Genomic DNA, 24496 nt, shown 5'->3' on the forward strand with positions numbered 1-24496 from the left:
TTGTTGTTGTTTTGGTCTCAAGTTTGCAATTCTCTTAGAAAATTGGGTCTTAAAACTGGCAAAACCACAAGGAGGATAAATGAGTAAAAAGGAACAAAGGGTTAATCAAGTTTCATCCCATACTTTGCTAAACTCTTTAAAATATGGCAGTGTTGAGTTGGAGCACTGAATTTGACTGATGATCCAGCACCTGAGGTAGGCAGGTGAGAAGCATAGCAAAAATAAATATCCCATCTTTTTTTTTCATTTTTCACTATTATCTTCCACATATTCAATCAGGATGAACCCAGGTTTCACACGGGTAACTGCTGCTCCATCCACGTATGCTATAAGGATGAAGGAAATCTCATGACAAAGACCCAGAGAAAGGACTTTCTGGTCAAAAGAGGACCACCTGATACACAGTGTCGCAACCTGCCTGTAACATTACCTGTTTCCATGTAGAGATCTGCCAAGGCAGAAACTGTCTCTGGAAAGAGGAAGGTTTAAAGATATAAGAAATAACAGACTGTCTCTGGATACTCACAATCTCTGCTCTCCATCTCCAGGAAATGAATGCATGCAGCCTGCAGAGTTTAATTCTCTTTTGGTTTATTACTATTTAAAAACCAGTTTTTGCATCCCCTTCTACAGAGGCTTCACCTTCCAACAGAACATACAAAAAATACACACAATAGAAAAAAAAAAAAAAAGAAAAAAAAAAAAAGATAGGTAGGTAAGTTGCTTTATACAAACAGGTCCCTAAGAACCCAAAAGGCTAAAACAGGCTCGGTTTCAATAGAAGCAGGCCCATAAATAGGCAAGAAACTTCATTCAAGTAGGGAAAGAGTCATCCATCCTCACCTAAGATCCTTTCTTGCTCACACTGAAGATAATGGGAGGATTCCCATCAACTTCAGTAGAAGCAGGATTGAGATTCATCAGAGCCAATGGCAAACTTTTCTGCTCCTTCCCTTCCAAGGCACTGTCTTGTCCACACAGCATGCAGCCAGGGAAAAATGCCAGTCTTCTTGGCTCATCCCCACACTTGCGTTTCAGTTGTTTTCTCTACAGGACATCTGAGAACAGCCTTTTATTTTCTCTTACACAGTGTATCAGCACTAATTGCTGCAAACTTTCAGATTACAACAGTACTGAAGAGAAATTCTGATCCCAAGAGCAAGGCTTGGTTTATTACTTAAGAGCCAGCAGTCAGTCTGACAAATCTGCAGAGGGCATGTAAAAGTTGCCTGGAGAAGGCACCAGTTTGTAGACACAGCTGCCAAAAAGCTATTAGTGGGAATGAGATTGATTTATTACCAAAGCACTTACCCACGCTCACTATGTGGCTGCCGGAAGCTCAAGAGCATTTCTAGCTGCCAGTGACTGTTTGAAGTGACCCCATGGTCCACACGGAACCCAGGAGCTAGGAGGGAGTCACTGAACACCAGTGAGACACCAGTTACCTCCTTCCTTCAGCACATCTCAGCTCAGAGCACTTCCCAGTCTCCAAAACTGCAGTACAAGTAGAGAAGCCACCCAGGAAAAGCTTCATTCACATAAACCCTGAGGGCAGATCAGTAACACCAGGCAGTCCTTAAAGTTATTTAGGTATTTCACCTTTTGGGAAGAACATAGCCGAATGCTTAACTTTGCGTCATGCCTGGAGCCAGTGGGGCCAAATGTTTGTAGCAGTTAAGTAGCACTATTGTGCAGGACAGTTGGGCACTTGAATCATTCTTACTCAAGGTTATCATCATCTCATTTTTCATATGGGAACTAAACACAGGAAGAGGCCAGAGATGACATAAGGTGTTAATTCGTTACAAAGAGACAGTCATTACCCGCTACCACAGAGCAAACAACTGTGGTTTTCCACTAGCATGCTTTAACCATACCAGCTATCCCCATCCTTATAGCCAGGGTTCTTGCTCCTGTTCTGCAGGACTTTGTAGTTATGTCACAATTGTTTTAATTTTTTATTTATTTTGTTTTCTATTTAGCCAAATGGTTCTCCAGTTTGCTTTACAGGCAGCATTGTTAATCTGTACAACTGTGTGTATCCGAATAGGTACACACTCTGGCAAAGGAATGTATGGGGGTGAAGCTATCAAGAGGGCAGGCAGAAAAACATTCTGCCAGTGCTGTTGCTGCTGCCGTTGCTGTTAATTCTGCAACAGTAAAGAGTGGCTTCAGGCTGCAGCCCAGCCACTGCCCCCCTCTCTGTCCAAGGCTCAGTGCTCCTTAGCACACAGCTTTCTTAAAGGGACACAGAGCAGCAGACGGGGCTGAAAGCCACACCTATTCCCAAAGGCTCATCCATACAGCCAAAGATTCTTATTTAGAAAAGCATATGCAGGATAAAAAGACGGACTCTCTCAGGAGACAGGAGCATCTTCCACAATCTGTTTTCTTTTTTAAGAATTTTCCTTTTTTTTTTTTTTAATTTTTTCTCCCCCCCCCCCCCTTTGCTCATTTGTTTTGTCTCTTGGGTTGGAACTGAGAGCATAAGCTCAGGGATTCAATGTGAGCTTATGTTCTATTCAGTTAAAACTCATGTATTTGTGCCCATGCAAAAGGTGAATGGTATAAAGCTGGCTTAATTTACGTTAAGATATTCATAATGCTGTTAAAGGTATATTAATAATGCTGAAAAAGCCAACCTGTTCCATGGTTTTGTTTGGCACTTGCTCTGAGAGTTTCTGCCACCCTGAACCATCAAAAATATTTGTTTTTGTGGATGATACAGAAAAGCCTTTCCTGTTTCATTACATACAGTTTTGATAGTTGTGTTTTCCTTTGTCCACTCATGTCTCATGAAACCCAGCGAAAGCTCTTGCTTTCCGTTTGTTCTTCCAACACTGAAGTTTGGAGTTCCTTTGAAATTTACTTTGGCATCTACTTCCTCAAGCAAGCACCTTAACCAAAAAATTAAGCTGAAAGTGGAACCCCACTCCAGACTCAGGACAAAAATTCAAATATTGACTTCTAGGAACAAAGATTTCGGGAAAAAAAAAACCAAAACAAAACAAAAACAAGACACTAAAGCTACAACAGAGCCTACAAAATCTAGGTTAGATTTCATACTATCAATTCCATTAGTTGAGTTAGGCAGACATTCAGTTACACAGCTTTTCTATTCAAGTCAAGTCATTTCTTACTGCTGATAGCAGTTAAGGGAAAAACAATAATTTCAGAGAATACTTGGGAAATAACAAACACTCCCTAAGTCACTGGCACTCAAATGGGTCTAAAACTGTGACTGGGCATTTGCAATTATTCAAAAGATTGGAATGAAGACCAACTCCTCACCATCTTACAGTTCTAGGTTTAAAAAACAAAAACAATCAAGAACACACACAGAAAAAAAGAAAAAAACAAACACCTCCCCCATAATATTTTGACCTATTATAGTTAAGGCACTGGATTGAGAGAAGGAAAATCTGAGTTCAATTTCTGGTTCTGCTATCAGTTTCCCACATTATTATGGGTAAATCACTTAAGACTGAGAGCTCACATGCCATGACAATACCATGCATCAGATAGGTCACACTAGTCTGTCTGTCTGCAGACACCTAGCATGTGGCAAATGCAAGGTGATGTGACTTAATGTAATTTGGTATGGAATAAATCCATATTCAATTGTTTTATCTGGCACTTGTGGTGGACATAACTTACTCTAGGCCAAAAGAAAAGCCTAGTGATAAGTCTGAGCCCCTGCATTCAACACAACGTTTAAGCATACATGCAAACATTTTTTAGTGTTTCAACTTTGTTTCATTCATTCACTTATGAAATGCTAACATCTATCCCTTTCTTATCTATCATTAATATCTAGATTATTAAGGTTTGAAGATATTTTCATACCTAATATAGAAGGGTCTGAACCACAGTTGAGGGGTTTAAGCACTCCCATAATACAAAGGAGTACTATTAATCTGATTATCGGAATTTGTATTAACTGAAGTTCCTTCCTTTGCAGAGCAGTGCACTGACTTCAACAGTGGATTGCAGTCCTAGCAAATAAGATAAAAAGATAGTTATCATCTATACACTGACATGTCAGTTAAAAATGAAAACGGAACAATCTAAATGAGGTTGCAGCTTGAGGCATTTTATATTTTTCCCTTTGAGCCCTGAACAGATGAGGCTGAGTTTTCTGTTCGGATCGCTTTTATGATCTACGAGCAGCAGACACTTCCCAAAGTATAGAATTTGCACGTACGTTCCTATCTAGAACTCAATAATATAACAGGAGAGAGCTCTGAAAATCCATTTCTGCTGACGATCTGTTAGCACTTGTTTGCACTAATCTGTGTGTTGGTGCAAATCTCTCCCATCTACACTAGAATGATCTAGAACTGATTGTTAACTTACTGTCTAATTGTCTCCTTGTTCACGAGACTAAGAATTAAATAGCTTTCATTCAGTTCATTCAGCTTTCATTCAATTCATTCATGACAACATAGTAAGCGTTTTCTTTGACAAGAAAACGTATTTTAGAAGGTTTCCTTTTCAGCTTAAGGTTTTTCATTAGTTTCATCAGGCCCAAATCTGTAGCTTTCAAAACGAAATTCCAATGCATGTGGTGCCAAAATCCAACTCACCAATAACAGTAAAGTCAGTGGAGGTAAAACTAGGATAAAAATAACCTGTATTCTGGAAATGGATTTTATGCCTACTGCATGTTCTCCAAGTGCTAGGAACAGTGAGGACACAAACTTGTATCACAGCCTCGGTTCTACAGAGATCTTCCCTATGGCTTACTGCTCATTACTCAATACCAGCTACCTGCAAGTCAGCATGACTGCAGTTGCATTTGCTAATTCCAGTGAATTGTTATGCTGACTGGAAAGCCTGCTCGATCTTGAATTGCTTGGCAGCTTATAGGGTTGTCTCAACTTCATCTAGATTTTGTTACCTGTTTCTATTTGTCAAATAAGCTTATCAGTACACTTTAGGTTAAAGGGGTTTTGTGTTGTCTTTCTGTTTTTCTTTCCCTTTAAATGAGACTCACTCCTATTCCAGGGATTCTGGGGAAAGATGACTGGAGAAGAGCATGTCCTTCAGTCTTCCAACCTAGATTAATAGCAAAATGTCAAGTCCATTTTTGCATGAAATATGCAAATCTAGAAAGCGCTGGTACTATAAGGAGAAAGTCTTTGATTATTCAACCTCAGTTTAAATTACTCAAGAGCAAGCTTAAAAATGTAGCTTCTTATAAGAGAGAAGCTGCTGCTTCTAAGTCTGTAGAGTTTAGAATGGCATCCTAAAACCTTTATACTTACAAAGGGCTCAACACTTCAAACACAAAAACCAAAATAGGACTGTATCCCACAGTGTCTTGTTTTAGCTGCTGAGTTTAGATTAGGAGCACTTGGGCAATGCAGAGTGCCTCAAGCGCAGTTTGTGGCTACCTTCTCATTTTATATAAACATACCTGTTAGAGAGGATGTAGGATCCTGGTCTGTGGTGGTCTATCCTGAGCCAGCACTGTATTAATGATGGGACAACTATTATTTCACAGAGTGCAAGTCTGGTGTTGAACCTGGGCTCTTCCAAGTGTCCTTTCTAGAAGCATTCAGTGCATACGCAGGAGCTTAATTTGCCAGATCACTCCTTAAACCTCTGCTCATTAACCCTCACTACAATTAGATGAAAAAAATTCTCACATATAGGAAATTAAGAAATTAATTCAACGATTATGCCATTGTCTATGCAACTTGGACCATCAATAGCAGAACCATAATTAAAACTCAGGACTATTCCTAACTCATAACCCTGTGTTTAGTTAATTAAATAACACTTATGTCTGGATTTGGTACATAAAGAACTTGAAAAAATTACATGGGAAGAGAGGGAGGACCAAGAAAGGGCACTATTTCTGCTCAAGTGGTATTTTCAGATGAAACTGAACCTCAAACAGCCTATTAATCCTGCTTCTTTGCTTTTAGAAATCAGTTCTTTTTCAGAGATCTACTGTTCACATTCTCTTATAGTAGAAACCTTTCTTGGAAAATAAATGAACAAGACTGGCTTTTGCAAACCTGACTAAAGGTAGATCAGGAGAGCAAGACTGTAGCCAAAAAACCCAGGTCACTGAGAGTACAGTACAATGGAGAGGGTTATTAGCACCATATTTACTGGTTCTCATTTGCACACCTTTTGGACAGGTGGCTAAATTGTTCAAAAACCAGACCAAACAAGGGCATGTAAAGTAACATACTAACTTCTTTAATAGAGTCCAATCCAATTAAATCAAAACCACTCTATGAACCCCTGGGTTTATTCACACTAAACAAGTCAGTGGTACATTGTGTTAACCCGATAGCTGATTGTGTTTATACTGGTACCAGGTCCCACATGAAAAATGAGCACCAGTCAACCAGACTGCAACGGTATTTTTTCCTTTTTATCTTTTTTTCTTCTTTTCCCCCCATAAAACTATTTCTTTCATTGACTTAAAAACAACCAACTAGCCAAGTTATTCATTATGGTACACCTAATAAAAAAAAGAATACTAACCCTAATGTGACTGCTGCTTTAAGAGTGCTCTGTGTCTAGCCTTAGACTGGCTTTTCAGTAGCAATTCACTACAACAGGTCCTAAAATAATAATAATAATAATTAAAAATCCGACAGCAAGTTTAATGGTTAAAAGTAACAAAAACAACCTGTTCTGAATGGTGATTTTACTCAGCAGTTATGTCCTGCTGCAGCACTCACAGCCTCACAAATGGTAAAAGGGGTTCAAATTCTCTCACCCTCCTTATTTTTTTTGTTTTTAAAAGGACAACTGCATTGTAACCTGCTAGGTACCATGGGACATTTTTCATAACGTTATGTTCAGTCAATAATGGGTCTGTTTTCAAAACTTACTGTGTTTTTCTGGGGTGGGTTAGGGAAGACAGGAAGAAGAGAGAAAAGAAAATACAGCTCCTTGTAGCTGTAACTCCCCATGTGCCTTGGTCACTACGACTGTCTCTAATTCTCAGATCAGTGCTCGTTTTTTCTATTCTAGAAGATCATGATGAAACACTGGCTGCAACTTTTATAGCTCCATTTGGTGTTTTAAATCACATCTCCTAACCAAGGTCACCATCTTCTGTAATTCATCAGCTAAGAAGCATTTTTTCCCTCTCCCCAGTGAGGGTTTAAAGGTAGGGTAGGGCATGAGACAAAGAGGGAAGCTAAAATGAATTAAAAAAAAACCTGCAGCTATAGAACCAAATTTCATAATTTCCTCTTTCATTCACAGCATCTTATCATTATAGCCAGACTGCTGCTTTGCTTTAAGGTCAAACTGATCTCATTTTCCCTCTGGCCCCATGGGTTGCTGGTCGACCTCCGGATCCACTAAGGATGATGCAAATGCTGACTGGACGATCTGAAACCCAAATGACTCCAGAAGAGACATGTTCTGTTGGGGTGAAAAGGGGGATCCCAGAGCGGGACCAAGGTCCCCCAGTGGGCCACCAAGGGCCCTGACGTGAACTTTCTGTATGTGTTTGTTCAGATAAGACTTTGATCTGAAAAAGCTGCCACATTCAGGGCAAGGGTATTTCTTCTCTGCCTCCGTCTCCATTTTGTTTTTGCTGACTGCCATGTCACACGAGAAGGACCCATTGGTGCTCTGTTTCTCAGGAGTCTTGAGGTCACTGGTGTCAGAGAGATCTCCATATGAATCGGAACTTTCAATCGGGTCCGAATGTGAACATTTCTGTCCTTCTATGGGAAAAACAAAAAAGTTTTCAGAAACTCATCTGCCAAAGCACTTATTTAACATGCACTCAAACAGCTTATATTGTTTATCACCTGATTCAGTAAAACACCTATCATGATGGAATGATACACATTTAACACTGAAATTCCCCGCATTCTGAAGCCTTCATGCTCAGATCCTCTACAAACCACAGGGCTGCTATCAGAGCAATGTCCAAGTTTTCATTATGGACTTGTAATAATACTGAACGTATATTTTATAATGTTTCTCTGGTTTTTGAATCCAAAAAGATTGTATCTCAGTCACTAGGGAAGCATGTGTTGTAGGCAACAGTATGGATCTGACTGAGTTTTTAACCATACGAGTCACTCTCCAAACTTCTAAAATATAGTCAATACTTTGAGCCTAGAAATCTGATCTAAGGCTAATGTAAGATGTAAAGAAATCTGGTGATATTTTACTCATTCACTCAACAAAGCAGCAGCGAGTTACTGAAGTTTCAGACGTCCAACTCCATTTAACCTTGAGGAACTCTTATTTAAAAGTTAAGCACAACTGTTAGAAGTGAACTTCATTATCTGGAGCTGATCCATCCTTTAACAGCGTAGTGAAAAACAGGAATTTAAGACACTATTTTAAGCCAGTTGGATACATATCCTGGCAAAGTCATCAGTATATCTGGAGTGTTCCTCATTCTCCTTTGGCACTATGTCAAGAAAGTTTGTCCACACTTTTTGCTCAGTGTATTTGAATGAGCGTGGGAAAACGAGACATACTCCCTAAACAAGTGTCTGAATACAAATAAGCTACATCAACTATTAACTCTGAAAGACCAATGGCCCATTTGGCACTACCTAAAAGACAGATTTCCTCGGGACTCAGCATTATGAACCAAGTAGGACATGCATGAAATCAATACAGCACTGAGCTTGAGTAAATCTCTTGTTAAATCAGCACACCACCCAGAACCAAAGGGCTTCTGTAGTAACTCTGCAGGGACTTCAATAGCAAAAAAACCAAACCAAACCACCACCAACAACAAAAACCACCATAACTGAAGCTTTCCATTGGCACAGACTTTGTTTAACCCAGAATGCTGTTTTTTCCAGGGCAAGAAAACAACCGTGGTTTCATGGTTGCATTCTTGGGCTCTCTCTCTGCCTTCAGTGGAAATCAGACACATGGTTTGATTGACAAAGATTCAAATATAGTTGACCATGGACTTGTCAAGGATCTGCAGCCCTTGGATAAAATACAAACACTGCTCCTAGGTCAAGATGAACTAACACAGCTTTTCCCCAGACTTATTAAATGAGCCAACTGATGACAAATGCTGCATGCTATGTGATTTCTCCACATGTTCCTCAGATTTTTTCTAGTATTTTTCCTGTCCTTCCTCCCTCCTTCCCTCTCCTTTCTCATGACCAGCCCAACATCTCACAACACCAAGTTCTGCACAGAAAAGCAAGGTGCAGAGCAGGGAGTCTCTTGCCTTTGATGCCATAGGTTCTGATGCAGTGGAATGCTGCTCCCCCATTCGGGATGGACTCCTGGTGCCTGGAGACCTGGGGAAGGGGAACACCGTGGTGGGTTTTAACATGGACCTTTAAGTAGGAGGCAGAGGAGAAACCTAAACAAGATAAAAGGAGATGAAATCCTGCCATCAGCAAAGACACACATCTGCCTTCCCTGTTCTTTACATCTTTTTTTTTTGCTCCTATTCCCTACTACAAGGTTGTCATTATACTGTCTTGATTTCTGGTTACCTACAACATGTTCAAGTACATCCCTCAACATAATCAAACAATGAATGCAATACATATCTTTCAGTAGACATCATTTGCTTACTGGAGGTCACGATGAAAGATCAACAGCCTCCTTGAGAAACAAATCCTGTACAATCCTAGCAGATCACATGAAACTTTATGGGGAAAAAAAAAAGGCAGAACAGACATGACATGAAAAGGTAACTACATAGCTTCCTTTTTTATTTTTTTAACTTAAAATTATTTTTATACTTTTTGAGACAGTTCAAAGTATTTTACTTTATGCAGTTAAGACCTGAAGGAATACAATTTAGCAACACAGCTCTTCAGAATGTAGTATCTTCCCTTAGTTCCCAGCATCTATTGTCAGTCCTAGAAGACAGAAAGCTGAACCTCTTCAGATTTTAAGGAACACGGTTTTGCTGTATAGTAATTTTTGAAGACTATTTTCCCCATTCAGCTCATCCTGAGTTTTAAAAACTATACTGAAACTCATATTTTGTCTGCAGTTAACAGAAAAAAAATATATACATATATATGTATATCTCAAAATCAAATCTCAATATTTCTATTAGCTGCTTAAACTGGAAATGAAAAACATATTTCAAACACTGAATTCTAAAGAAAACATTTTATTAATGTGCTATTTTTTCTATTTCTCAACTATCACAGATAAGAACTTTTTCTTTAATGTAATAAGTTATCTAACAAATATTGTGAAACATTTTAAAATTAATATTTTAATAACCTTGTAGTTAGCACCAGAAGCATTTGGACTATATGTGAGGCACATGGAGGACAGAGTTTTGAACACTATACAGGTGAGCCTACCAATAATCACGATGTGACACTTTAATGTTGGAAACATTTTCCTTTAAGAACAGCAAAACACATGTTCCAGTCACAGACAAAGAGCTTTAGGTTCCTGTTCTGCAAACAGATAACCTGAAACTTAGATTAATTCTTTTCAAACCAATACAGCATTTGCAGGACCAGCCCTTGAAATAGAACTTTCATATCAATGCTTCACTTTATGCAAAGATATACTATTCTAAAGCCACTTTTACAGCAATGTAACTGCCTTTACATTTGCTGAGATATAACGATGTATTAGGATAGATGCAAAACCAATACTGACATACATATTGGGTGGGTTTTCTGACAGCAGCTGTTAACTTTAGGTGCTGAATGTAATAACAAATATGACTTTACACCAAAATTCCCTCTGCCTACCCAACAGAATACTCACTGCACAGCCAGCATCAAAGACTGTTCAGGAGTTAAGAATTATACATACAGGACATGCAGAGCAAGACAGAACTACACAGCAACTTGCTGGAGGGAAAAGGCACAGGTTGTTGAGAGTTAACAAGAAATAGTTGCAGTGGATCCCTGAGTTGAAACTGAAAATATTTAAGATACAGCAAGAAAACCATAAGCGAAGAAACTGAGAACACAGTACTCTCAAAATACAACCATCCAGGGAAATAATGTAAGGATATTTTCTTCTGAAGACAAGACCTACACTCAGACACAGAATGCTGTACTGAATGTGTCACTGGGCTGCAAGAGAATCTATTTTAAAAAATAAATAAATAAAAAATTCACTGCAGATATGGATAGAACTGGTGTTTGACTGCTAGAGAAAAGGACACAATGCACAGATGTAATGCTGATACAAGCAACTCAAGGTATTTCCCTTATTTCCTACGTCTAATGACTGCATGCCTGCTGAGATGAGTTTCTTCCTGTAGCAACACATTAAAATCCTACTGCTAACTGTTTACAAAGGTCTACACAGAGTTATTCAGTGTTTTTCTATACTACAACTGACACAGGAAAATCTAAAGTTGTAATCTCTGCTATACAGCAATTTTTCTCAACTCTGCAATTCTATTTGTAGAATACATTGTTTCATATAATGAAAGCTGCCTGCAAAGTGTGTTAGCTCCCCTTTCTGTACTTGGCAGATGAACACATGAGTCATCACCTTCTTCCAAGGCAGGAAGAATGCCAACTGCTTCATAAAGAACTGTCTGAAATGAGAATTTTTTTACTTTATCCTATTTTTTTTGGAAGTACTCAGTACTGCCTTTTTTCCCCATTAGGCCTTAATTAGGAATAGCTGTACTAAAAAGATGGGGGTGAATTCACAATAATCCTTTACTTTTAAAAATCTCTTTAAAAACAAGATCAAGCCAATGCAGAGCACAAAGCGGCAGTATTTTTCAAATACAAGTATTTACTGCTTTACGCACACAATGCTCACAGCTTTGCACAGCAGGTTATTTCTCCACTCCAGAGTAATCAACATTAAAAACACGCAATGAAAAAGAAACAAAAAATCTTCATTCTTTTCTCAGGTAACATCCACAAGGAGACAATAGCAGAAATAGCTGCAGGAAACTCCTTTTTCTAAAATTCTGATTTGGACTTGGCCAGAACATTTGGAGAATTCTTCCAGGTTCAGTCAGCTTAGTATCCACCAGTAAAGATGCAATAATTCACTTTATTGTAAAAATAATATTAATAATCTAATTTGTGATTGGAATATGCATTCATCCCCAAACCCCTTTGATTTCTGTGAAGCAAACAATGCATGTGTCTGAAACAGAAGGTGGCTGTTCCAAGTTGCAAACCTGACAGCAAAGCATCAGCTCTAGACTTGTCAAAGTCATTAAGCCTGTCGGTTCTTTGAAAAAGCCCTTACAAGCAAATGAAGTTCCTAGGAAGAGCAAGAGATTATTATGTAACAACTAAGTGGAAACAAGTCTTTCGGATTTAAACTGATTAAAAAAAGAAAAGTCTTAAAATGTTAAGATTAAGTTCCCATAAGCACATTTTACATTACTTTTCAAAAACAAAATAAAACAGAAAATCTCAGAAAAATAAACAACTGCACAGCTCCTTGATTAGAAAAGATTTAATTGCTTACATAATTACTCTAAGCAAAAAGACCCTTTGTAAGAAAATAACCTGAAGAAAATCAACTCACAGATGGTAATTTTTTGGATGTTACACTGCCATTTCTGTGAGATATGTAAAATCAGCAAATGGGCACGTGAATGACATAACACACAACAGGTGCCCACTTTCAGTCACTGAGTTCCTTTTCTCCTAAACCCACCGTGCCTTCAGGAGAACACAAGACACTTGATAAACTTCTACAGAAAAACCTTCAGCTTGATGGGATAAAGTGAGGATTCTGAGTTGGAATATCCCACTCTGATTTTGACACTAGGATGAGTTCAGCAGTATAACCCACCTTTTCATCCACTTTGTTTGTTTGTTTGTTTGGTGGGCCAGAATCCTACTTCCCTTTACAAGCAGCTCTTAAAAATGTTCATCCTCTTGCTTGCCAATTACTATATCCAGCACTAGTTAAATCTGAATTAAAACACACAGCAGTAGCCATAGCAGTCACTGCTGGGGGCAGCATGCGGCTTCTGATTGTGCCAATGCCCATCAAATTAAGGTTTCCAGTGCATACATTTTCAACTGTACTTCATGTCTCCAGCCTCTACAATTTAAGATGTCCATTTTAAACAATGAACATTATAATTTGATTCTAGAAAACTCTGGATTAAAAAAATCTCAATATAATGGATCGTAAACCTGTAATCAAAATTCACAGCATGTAACAATGCTCATAATACAGTTGGTTGACAAAGCCAGTCCATAACTTCCTATGAATTTTAACACGAGACAAATATTTAGCAGCAATTCAACAGTTTTGTTATGGTTTATAAGTGCTGATGTACAATGGAATTCACAGCAACACCATTTGCAATACATAAACCGTAAGAATAAAGCAGTTGCTAATAGTTTGCTGTAAAAAAAACAGAGCTATTTTGTTTAAATTCCTACTGCATATCTAGGCCTGTAAGATGTGAGCGCTCCTTTTAATCATTTCATTGTTTAATCACCTGACCTGTCTTTGTCATGCTGGCTTAATGTTAAAGGAGCCGCAGCGACATCTAGTGGTAGTTGAATTGAAACTCAAGTTGATAAACCCCGCAAACGTGACAATTTCTCCCAACCCACACGTGTTTATTTAGCACTTTGTATGCCTGAGGGAGAGCAGCACAGCACCTGGATCTTGGATAGTATCCTGCGTGTTGTTACGACAGAAAGAATCAGGTTAAGCTTAAGCAGCGTATCAGAAGAGAGGCCTTTATCTGAAGAGGAAGCCAAGCCTCGCTTCACAGTGTTTACCTGGAGCTTCAGAGTCTGAAGGTTTTCAATGTGGATAACATACCTAATCAAAATGTTAGTATCATTTTCAGGAGCTGACATATGGCTAAACCACTGGAAACACCTCCCTCACAACCAAATGTCTCATTACTCATCATCTCCTTGTCATCTCAAACCTCCTACAGCTCTCACGTTATTCGACTCGATTCCCTCAGAAGATTTCATTTTACCTCCCTTAAATGAGGAATGGGAGCACAGACTACCAAAAAACATCTCATCAGAAAAAAGAAATCCCCAAACACAGCAGCAACATGTTGCCACACTTACTAGGTATGAACATGAGTGTGAGCCAGCAGTACATTTTGTAGTTAACTATTAATCATTCCAAAAAATGCACGCAAACAGGTATTGGCAAGTCAAAGTTATTTTTGCTTCTTTCCAAAGTTTGCCCAGCTTGCCTGGCATCCCACAGAGCCTAAGTCTATAACTGTGTCTCCAACTTGGCAGTACTAAAAACAGATTAAAAAAACTTGAAAAGCTGCATTAACACAAATAAAAGTAAAGCACATTTCTAATGCTCTTTGAGACTTGTTTCAGAAATATATATTATTACAAAGCATTTCTTGGGAGAAGCAGGCGAAGCATCTTGACTCTACTGCTGCACCAGGAGGTTAACAAGATAATCTAATGTAGATCCTTTATGTTCAGCACGTAATTCTCAACTTCATATGTATTTCAAATATTTTTCTTCCAGACTGAACAAAGGGACCCAGCTCCAACCAGGTTCCAGAAAAAAATGTGCATGATGAACAAGGCAACGTGTCATGATTATTTTACAGTGATCTGGATGCTTAGGAAATAAAATTCTTAAAACTGTCTACGAATAATTTGCTTCAGACTTACACTAAGGTTCTTTGGGAACTATCAACTGTATAAGAAGACCAGACCTATAGCTCCACCAGTTTCAAGGTTAAGAATTCAGTAAGAAAAGCAAAGAATATGGATACATATATGGTACAGCCTGCTCCTGTTGCAGACAGTCACACAGCCTTATATCTTCCCTCAAGCATTCTCCCAACCCTCTGAAATTTAAAAAACTGTTTCTTCATTACCTCGGTTACAGATAGTGCAGAAATTGCTTGGTCCTTCACTATGTTTCTTCAAATGATCTGCCATGTATGCTGCCCGCAAGTACTTCCCACACACCTGGCATGGAACTTTGTCTTCATGACATGCTAGGTGTGAGCGCAGTCGATCACGTGTGGCAAAGGAAGCATTACAAGTCTGCAGGTACAATGAGAACCATGTGACTCAACACTAAAAGCACTGTCAAATATATTCTTTAGAGTAAATACCTCAGACCCTGCACATACAAATTACATGATACACAAGCCAGTTCCCCACAATTAACAATTCAGATCACCCACATATCACACAAGATGTGTTTACTACTTGAAAGAGTTAAGAAGGCAAGAAAACAGCTCTAACGTACTACAGATAATACTTCAATATAGATAAGAGTTCTAAGGCCTTAGCTCCTCACTGAGGATGAAGATATTAATACCAAGAAATATTTAATAACAGAAGTAGCATTACAGTAAATTCTGCCACTTCACTGAGCCATTAACATCACTTCAGATCACTCTATCACTCTTCGACACTTTCCTAAATTTTATTCTCTGATACAATCTGATTTCAGTTCAGAGGACTTCCCCTTTGGACTAAGAAGACATATAATAAAACATCAGAGAATTGCCTGGGATGAAAAAAACAAAAGAGAGTAGAAGAACCATCCTAGTACCCACAGCAGCAGTGCAGACAAAGTGCAGAAGTGAAGCCTCAGAAGTGAGCAGGTATCAAAATAACTGCATAGCAATGTAGTCTGTTTAAAACTTACCCCTGATCAAGCTATCACATCTCACTTATTACCATGAAACAAGCTTGATCTGGCAAGAGATAATACTGGCTCTACATGCCCACTTCACAGAGGTAATCTGTGTGACAGATGAGAGACAGTTCCCTTTCATGTTCATAATGACAGCAAGTGGCAGCTTGTATATGTATGACTATGTATATGACTATGTATATGCCCACCTCGACGGCCTGTCAGATCTGAAAGGCCTGCTGTATTTCTAATGTGAATGAAAATAATAAACCATCAGTAATACACTGTACAAGTTATTACTGTCCAAAACCACTGCTCACAAGTGCAAGAAGGAAAACAAAAGCAAGTATGTGTTAGAATGACCAGACCAAGTGGGCAACAGTGACATCCCAGAGTGCACAGTGTTTAGTTTATACCACACCTTTGTTTAAAATAATGCAGATTTAAGATGTATAACCAGAATCCCCTAAGAAATAATATAAGAAAAATTAAGTGACTTGGGAACTGGATACATTCTGTCATTTCAAGTATCAGGGTGCAGCTAAACAACTCTTTCACCAATAACAGGCTTGTCAAATTAACCATCTTAGTAAAATTACAAAATTACAACTTCAGATAAACCAGACCGACAAATACAGATAAGGGTAACCTACACAATTTTGTGTAATTTAGTGAATCAACAGCTTGACCCATTAAACACTAAAGGCAGCTGAAAAGTACCTATCAATTTCAACAGGCTTAAGATTCATTTGACCCTGTGAGATGCTTGAGTAAAGTAAATTCCCATGGAGCTTAGGCTACTCGGCAGCAAGCACAAGACTTAGCACCTCACCGGATCAGGACTTAATGTACTTAAAAAAGCAATAGTAAATTATCTGAATTTCCATGGTACACAGAGCTTAGCTAAGCTCACCAGACAAAGAATCATAAATCACAAGCAATGAAGATTAAGAGGCAAATTCTTAAAAATGAAAGATTTCTCTGTATTTGAAATCTCAGGACACAGCGCTGAGCAAAAGAGGTGCAGCTTTCGCTTACTTAAATGTTCTTAGAGGTAAACACTCAGTTAAGTTAGGATTCCAGCACTGATGCTAATCAATCCATTGGATATCAACTAAAAGTATAAAACCGGATGATCAAGGATGACAGCCAAAAGACCCATCATCAATTACTGTAGTAATACTGAGCCACACTGAGTGTCCATACAAAAGCACTGGCAGTGCATTAGTTTATAAAGCAGACCAAAGACAAACCACATGAAAACACGGATGCCAGAAGTAAAATTGTATCTGTCCCATATTGAAATGACCAAGTTGAAAGCTTAGAGAAAGGCAATATAATCATTGATGTGTTGCTGCTGAGTTTTGTAAAGTTCACCTTTGGATAAGCCATATAGCAAATACATCTGTGAAGAAGCTTTAAAAAACGAATCAGTCCAGTGGAGAAAGCAAGAACCAGTTTAGCTGAATCATAACAATGGGAGATAGGGCTATGATTAAAGAAAACCCCAAAGTTAATATATATCAAATAGTTAATACTTATAAAAGGTATAGAGAAAAAAAAGAAAAAAAGAAAAAAAAAAAAAAGTTTTATTTTATAAAAGATGTGAAGTGCTAAATGAGTACTAAGTATTTATCATTAATTGTTAATCATAGAGGAAAACTCCAGTGCTTTCCTATCAAACATTGCAAAGGTATATAAATAGATCAAAAAGAATATATATATATAAAGTTTAAAAAACATTGTTGAAGAAATACCTCTTGAAGTTTCAACTTTTCTATGGCTGTGGATGTCTCTGAGCTTATTCCATGGTGGCTGCCATTTTCCTGCTAATAGGCAGGAAGTAAGAGAAATTAGGACAGGAAGAAACTCATTCTGCATTGAAATCAATGGGAAAAGCACTGGACCTGGGATGCCAATTTTAGGTTTATTTAAATAGATATCTTTCTTTAACAAAAGCTCTGCTTGAACTTAACTTGTATTTTTCTCTTTCTTTCTTTCTTTTTTTTTTTTAACTTAAGTTGCCAGAGGAACAACCTGAACAACCTTTCTCTTGTCTCACAGAGGGAACAAACTTCTTGTCTCTCCCCTTTTTCTTTCTCGTCCACAGAACTGCAGCCTAACGACTATACCAATCACACTCAAAAACAACAATACATCCTTATGTCTTCCCATGGTGAGTCTGCAAACCGACCTGTCCCTTATGGCCATAACACTGACTTGCCCCTTGATCTGGAACTCAAATATAAGTTTAAAGAAATTAAAAGAGAAGAAGAAGGAAAAAAAAAAAAGAAAAAGAAACAAAAACAAACAAACAAAAAAAACAGTGCAACAACAGAGTGCTGTTTGGTGTCTGGTCTGGACACCAGTGCAACTTGTTGGATCAGCTTCCTGAGACGCCCTGGTCTGTGGAGGTCTTCCCCTTTCTGCATCTATTTCAACAGTAATGAAAAAGCTGGAATCAGGTCTTTGTGTTGCATGGGGTGCTACAGGTGCTGGAAGTTAGGAGAGTTTTTCAAAGGTTTGTGAAGCCCAACTATTACTTTAGGAAAACTAAGTGCAGGATTGTGTGCCAAGCACTCTAAGCTGTAGCTGTTGCAGTCACATTCAGCTTACAACCATCCTGCTTCTCATAGCTTCATTTTATTTGTTCTAAAGTTGGGTTGACACCCTCCCTCTTTTTGTTTTGTAGTAAAAATTGTACCATGATACCATATGAACAAAGCATTAGATCTCCACTGGTGTGTAAAGATACATAAGAGTTTACGGAAACAGACAGTGGATTTTGCTTAAATTACAGCATCAATTACTTCCAAGAACGTCAATAGGACAGAGGACTCTGGAAGGCTTTTCTGTTTACCTAAACAATACTCTTCTGCTGTAAGCATTAACAAAGTATGACAATAACAGGAATTTTCAACATGAACTCGATAGATTCAAAAAGATTCCTCAATACTGCTTGGCCTACTCTCACAGGGGCTGGCTTGCCAAATGAAACCAATGAAAACGAGAATGAAAACCTGAAAAAAAACCAAGCCATATTAAGCTATTTTCCTTATTAGCAGCCAGGTACTCTGTCTTGATATGTCATAGAACAAAAGCATTACTGGTTATGAGATAACCAGAAGGAGAACTTTATCAATTGATGTATGAGCTTTTAGATTTGAAGCAATTTTCAGTGTATGGCATCCCTTTGTATGGGTTGTATAACATATACCAAAATCCAGGCATACTCAAGGTTTTCTTCATTTGACAGGATATTGTTAAGTCTTTTTTCAAAGACACACAGCAGCTCTTTAACAAACACCCTACATGTTGTTTAAGATTAATTAATTATTAACTTTGCAGAGTTAAGCATTCAAAAATGAAGAACAAATCAAGCTTGAAATAACAATCTCAGCTCTGCCCTCATGCTTGTAATCTATAGATTATAGCTTCTAGCTGAAATAATGCATATAATGTCACAAGACTTTAAACATCAAATACATCATGAGAAAGCCAGTTCTTAGAAATACATGAATACAGAATACATGTGCGCAAGGAGATAAGAGTTGAACTTGGCTGCACAATCTTAGTTTCTGTATTTCTTGACTCTCCAGCTCTTAGTGTATCCTCTGATTCATACTTGCACCGTTTATATTTAGTCCTCTTAAACTGATATGGAAACTATAAAGAAAACTATTACGTATCAGCTGATAAAGGACAATTCATGCTCATCAGTGTTATCTGTCAATTGCATATGTTCAGTAACCATGATACCAACTAGCAAAAGACTCAAGATTTTCAGGTTATGTTGAGACATAAGTATTACTTTTACACCTGCAAACAAACATATGCTTAGGGACAAAATTTTCACTTCTCTTCAGTTTATCCACTCAGAGCCCTTGCTATCTACCCCCAAAGTGTGAGATCTTTTTAGCAAGCAGAATTTTCCAATTTATATGAATCTACACCCCTAAATCATCTTAATAAGTTCAAACCAAACCAAGGCTTTTTATAGAGTGAAGAGTAAAATCACTATGAAGACTCTATGGCCTGATCTACGAAAGTGCTGAGCTCCTGCAGATCTTACTGAGGGCAACCGAAACCTTCAGATGGCTCTATACATCCAACCATCTGTTCAAGGAATTATTACAACTATAAAAACCTTCAAAACTCTCACAGTTTGGGGGAAACATAGCAAAGGTTTGTCAAGAGATGGAGATAAGTGCAGATGAGGAGGCAGCAGTCATGTAGGATTGACGAGGTTCATAAAACGTTAAAAACTTCAGAAGGAAAAAAAATCTTCTAACTTTTCTGCCTTCAAAGAAAATGACGTTATCATGCTCAATCTAAAATTATTATTATTATTATTAATTAAAATAAATAGATAAGCAAGCCTTTCTTCAGAGAACCACCATGCAGACTGCTAGCCCAACAGATGTTTTAGAAGTTTGCCTAACAACTTTGTGAGGACAGTGGGTGATAATGGAAGCTGGTACTCAACTTTGGTTTTAATAAACACTTCCAGGCACCTTTTAAATCTCTGGACAAATGAATTACAAAATATCCTTCTTGATTTCTTCATTCAAACCTCAATGAATAATTAATTTACTGCAAAGTAAAATATATATGTATATGTATATATGTATATATATATATACACTACTTTGTGACATCATGTTACAAAGACACTGACAGAACACTGTGCCCCTATTATCTTTACTCTCACTGGGAGGAAAAAAAAAGCTTCCAGTTTTGCTCAGTGCAATGTTCTGAATGTTATGTGATAAAAAGAGCACCCTGGCAAGTGACAATGATTTAGGAATTTTACTTGAAATTATACTAAAAAGAACAACAAACCAAGTCAACATTGGAGCCTTCTGCTGGTAACTGCAACAGTGTGGGAAAGAGGAGGGTGGGAAAAAGAGGGTATTCTCTGTGACATTGACTTAAGCTCAGGGACAAGGTGAGTGGGTCAGAAATCCAGGGAGGGTCAGCAGCAGGGAAGAACAGTGGAGCAGTAGGGAAGGATGCGTTGTAGAAGTGGGGGGAAGCAGGAGGACCAAAGCAGCACAAGGGACTGGAGGACAGGAGGAATGTTAAGCAGCTATCATGGAATGCTTATTTCCAAATCCTTCTCCAATTCACACACAGGTATTTTTATCGACACTTTGTAATTCTCTACACATTTACAAATCTAAGACCTTAGCACAAAGATAACCATATACCAATGTATACGCCAGCTCCTACCTGACACTTGTGAGGTCTCTCTGAGGTATGCACCTGTTTGATGTGTCCATTCAAGTGGTCTGGCCTTAAAAGAAAATACACATACGCACACTTAAAACAAATACTAAAAACAAACTTTCAATTTTAACAAAAGAGACAATCCCTGCAGTGGGTCTATTACAGATGTTGTGCCATCTGACTTTCCAAGAACCAGAACCACCACCAACTGGGACTCTACCTTAAGGATTCTCTCCGACTCGCTAAAAAAGCAGCATTTTCTTGCAAAGAAGCTCTGACTGAACAAACAAAGCAAACAGGAAATACAAGCTGCAATTTTCAAACCTGCATGTCCCCTTCCTAAATCATGTTCAGACCTTGGCCATCAGGGCAGCCAGGTTTACCACTGCAAAACATAACTGTCCTAACTCACAGCGACTGTGTTAATACAAATAAAGTGCTCTGAAGGTCCCAACTAGAAGGTGCAATGGAAGAGCAAATTATTACTGAAAAAAAAGTTAGACCATTCTTTGCAATTGGTAAAGCCTACTTTGAGAAGACTGAATAGCCGCAGATTTTCCTGATGGCAGTTTCTCTTAGTGGGAAGAAAGCTTTTCATTGTATGAGCCCAAAACTGCTTGGAAACAAGTTCTCCACCCTCTCCTCCCCCAGCTCTCCAGCTGCGCCAATGGGAGCGCGCAGGGTGGAATTCACGCACTGCGGACAGCAGAGCCCGAGCTGTGCTACTGGAGCCGGCGCTGCGGTGGGCTGGGGCCGTGCAGCCAAACAGACGGATTGGGGTCCTCCCAGGTACTGCCAGCCTGGCGGCCGCGCTGCTAAAAACACTAACATCAGGCATCACGCTTCCACCTTTCCTCTGACAGCTCCTGTATCTTAAGAAAGGTTCTCTGCTTTCCATGCTTCGATTTTAAAAGGACGGATGGGTATTTTTGTGGTTTATTTTCTTAACAGCGTAACTGCTTGCTCGCATTTTAAGTTATTGGAAATAAGGGGAACTCAACACGTATTTTTCACCTCCCCTTGCTGACAAAAATCTTTCACACAGCGACAGAACATTTTTAAGCTTGACAAAACTGATAAAAATGGGCAATGATCACAGGTAGCACTGTAGTAAAAAGCAGAATTTGCTTCTAGCTCACATTTCCAGTTTATGACTTCCCATCACTAAATTTGCCGTCCTGAATAACAGGCATCCCCTAATTATTGCTGATTTTGGAAAAGAAGGGGAAAAAGAAGAGGGAAGGGGAAAAAGAAGTTATCTGTGTTTCATTAGTTTATCCCGGTGACAAAACGCTCTACTCTACCGACAGGAGAGCTAGCAGGCACACACTTCCCACGTGTACAGCTGGGACGACTCTACCCCTGTCAGCTTTTGATTCATTCTCCTGTGTCGAATCCCTCTCTACTGCTGAGTCAACAACTGCAGACAGAAGCAGAGTGCAGCTACAAGGGGAACATGGCATGGATGCACCCCCCGCCCCCAAGCTCCTAGCTTCAAACTTATATTAACTCCCACAAACAGTGACAACAAAAAAAGCAGCAACATTAAATGCACAGATCTTACGTATGTTGCAGGGCAGAAACAGGATCCCCTTCAGAAGGTTGTAAACCCAAAGGACACAAAGATCATGTATTAAAAGATACTTGATGCTGCAGCCTTTGAAATCTCACCTCTTCCTTCACATTTGGGTGATAAAAAACATTACGAACTAAGAGAAACGAAGGGAAGTTAAGAAAAAAGAAAATTTAAAATGGATACGAGAAAAATAATAAACTTGAGCTGTATTAATATTTTGCACTTCGACAGCACCTTCCAACTACCTACAAAACAGGAGTCTCCAGACACTACAGTGAGACAGCTGACTCCGAGAGAGACCCATTGCTCAGAACTGTCATCTGAGGGACGGACCGCCTGGTGTGTACACGGGGCTGGGACAGAGCTGGGGATGTCAACCCAGGAGCCAACTGACTCCTGGATCTGTGTCTTAATTACTTTTAAGATCCTTTGGAGAGACTCGGTACAGCTTCCCAGCGGAAATAACTGAAGTCTCATTTCTCAAGACATCCTAAATTGGAACAGCCAAGCTGCCCTATGTACAAATTGCTCTGTTTTCCCAAGGGATGGGAAAGACAACTTTCTAGGTCTCTGTGTCTGTGATCCTTGGAAGTTCTCTCTTACCTGGAAAAGCCTTTCCCGCAGCTCTGGCAGATGTAGGGCTTTCCCACTGAGCCATCGTGGGATCGAACATGGTAGGACATCCTGTCTTTCCGCTTGAACCGTAACCCGCACACTGGACAAGAGTAAGGCTTCTCACCAGAGTGCGACAGCTTGTGCCGATTCAGGTGGTACACGTCCCGAAAGATCTTGCCACAGATGTCACATGCCACCTGTTTCCTTGTCCTGCTTCTTTTTCTGGGCGCGTCAGGGTCGTCCTGGCCAGGGATGCCATTTTCACCCAGTCTGGGGGGCGGGATGTCTATGTAACCCAACTGCAAGCTCGTCACCCCATGCTGAGCCTCGTGCTGACGAAGCCGATTGGCATCAGTGAAAACCTTTCCACAGAGGCCACACGGCAGGATGCCGGCCTCCCGCAGTCCACCCGGGGCCCCAAACATCATGGAGTCCAGGAGGTTGGCTTTACGGGGACGGCCTCTGCCCCGCTTGGTACCTAAGGTGGGGGCACTAGCAGCAACATTCTGGAAGGGCGAGGCGAGCAGCGGTGGGGAAAGGGGTCCTGCCACCATGGGCAGGCGGTCCACACCCTGCAGCACGGGCAGGGAGGACTGCGCTGCGGTGAGCGCAGCCCGTGTGGCCTCGTCTTCGGGCATGCCCGCGATGCCATTGCCATTGGGCGCCAGCGCGGCACCGTTGGTCATGTCGAGAGGGAAGCCGAGGTCAGCGGCTCCTGGGCGGAACAGCATGATGTCGGGGCGCGTGGGGGGCACGAGGATCTGCACGTTGGACTGCTTGATGACCTCCTGGCAGATGTCGATGACGGAGCGCATCAGCAGGAACTTGGCGGCCGTCATGAGCTCCGGGAAGCTCTCCAGCCGCACCACGATGCGCGACGTGTAGGCGAAGTCCAGGATGTCCCCGAACACCTTGGAGCTGATGGTGTGCATCTCCAGCTCCCGCCCTCCCCCGGGGACCCCGCCGCCCGCCGCCGAGGCTCCGCCGGCCGCCGCCGCCTCCGCCGAGCCCCCTTCTCCACCGCCGGCCGCTCCGTCGCCCGGCTGCGCGCTGAACACCGACTCGAAGTACTCGCTGCAGGCGGCCAGCACCGCCCGGTGCGCCGGGAAGCTCTCGTCGCCCACGCGCAGGAGTACGTCGCAGAAGCGGCCGCCGTTCTTGCGCTGCTGGTTGAGGCTGTGCAGCATGTCGGCGCTGTGCCGGCTCACCTGGTACGTGTAGCAGCCCGACGAGGGGCCGCAGGCGGCGGCCTCGCTCACCCGCTCCATGGGGTTGCGCCGCCCCGCTGGCGCCCGCAGGGGGCGCGCTGCTCTCACGCCCGGCGGCGCGCGCCGCCTCCTGCTCCCCGCCCCTGTCCGGGCCGACGGCGGCGGCGCGCGCTGCGCTCCCTGCACAGCGCGAAGGGATGGCGGGGGGGGGCGAGACAAAAGGCTCGGGCGGCGGAGGGGCGCGCGCCGCGCGGGGCCGCCGCGGCCGCCGGCGCGGAAGCTCCGCCCGGGTCCGGCCGCCACGAGGCGCTGCGGCCGCGGA

At 40.7% G+C, this 24496-nt stretch overlaps 1 protein-coding gene across 4 annotated transcripts; it reads right to left on the reverse strand.

Moving 5' to 3' along the window:
* Window positions 1–711: 711 nt before the first annotated feature.
* On the reverse strand, window positions 712–24307 carry PATZ1 (POZ/BTB and AT hook containing zinc finger 1). Of its 4 annotated transcripts, none has more exons than XM_072350944.1 (6): window positions 22955–24307; window positions 20779–20842; window positions 17304–17375; window positions 14774–14945; window positions 9194–9331; window positions 712–7703 (listed from the first exon to the last, which is right to left on the reverse strand). In XM_072350944.1, exons 1-6 carry the CDS (start codon window positions 24232–24234, stop codon window positions 7288–7290), a joined length of 2142 nt encoding a protein of 713 aa, XP_072207045.1. In that variant the 5' UTR covers window positions 24235–24307; the 3' UTR covers window positions 712–7287. The 4 variants fall into 4 exon arrangements, with proteins under 4 accessions (XP_072207045.1, XP_072207044.1, XP_072207046.1 ...); XM_072350943.1 differs by having other exon boundaries at window positions 712–7706; XM_072350945.1 differs by lacking the exon at window positions 17304–17375 and having other exon boundaries at window positions 712–7706.
* Between the last annotated feature and the right edge of the window lie 189 nt (window positions 24308–24496).

The sequence above is a fragment of the Excalfactoria chinensis genome, chromosome 16, assembly GCF_039878825.1.
Source record: "Excalfactoria chinensis isolate bCotChi1 chromosome 16, bCotChi1.hap2, whole genome shotgun sequence".
NCBI lineage: Eukaryota > Metazoa > Chordata > Aves > Galliformes > Phasianidae > Excalfactoria > Excalfactoria chinensis.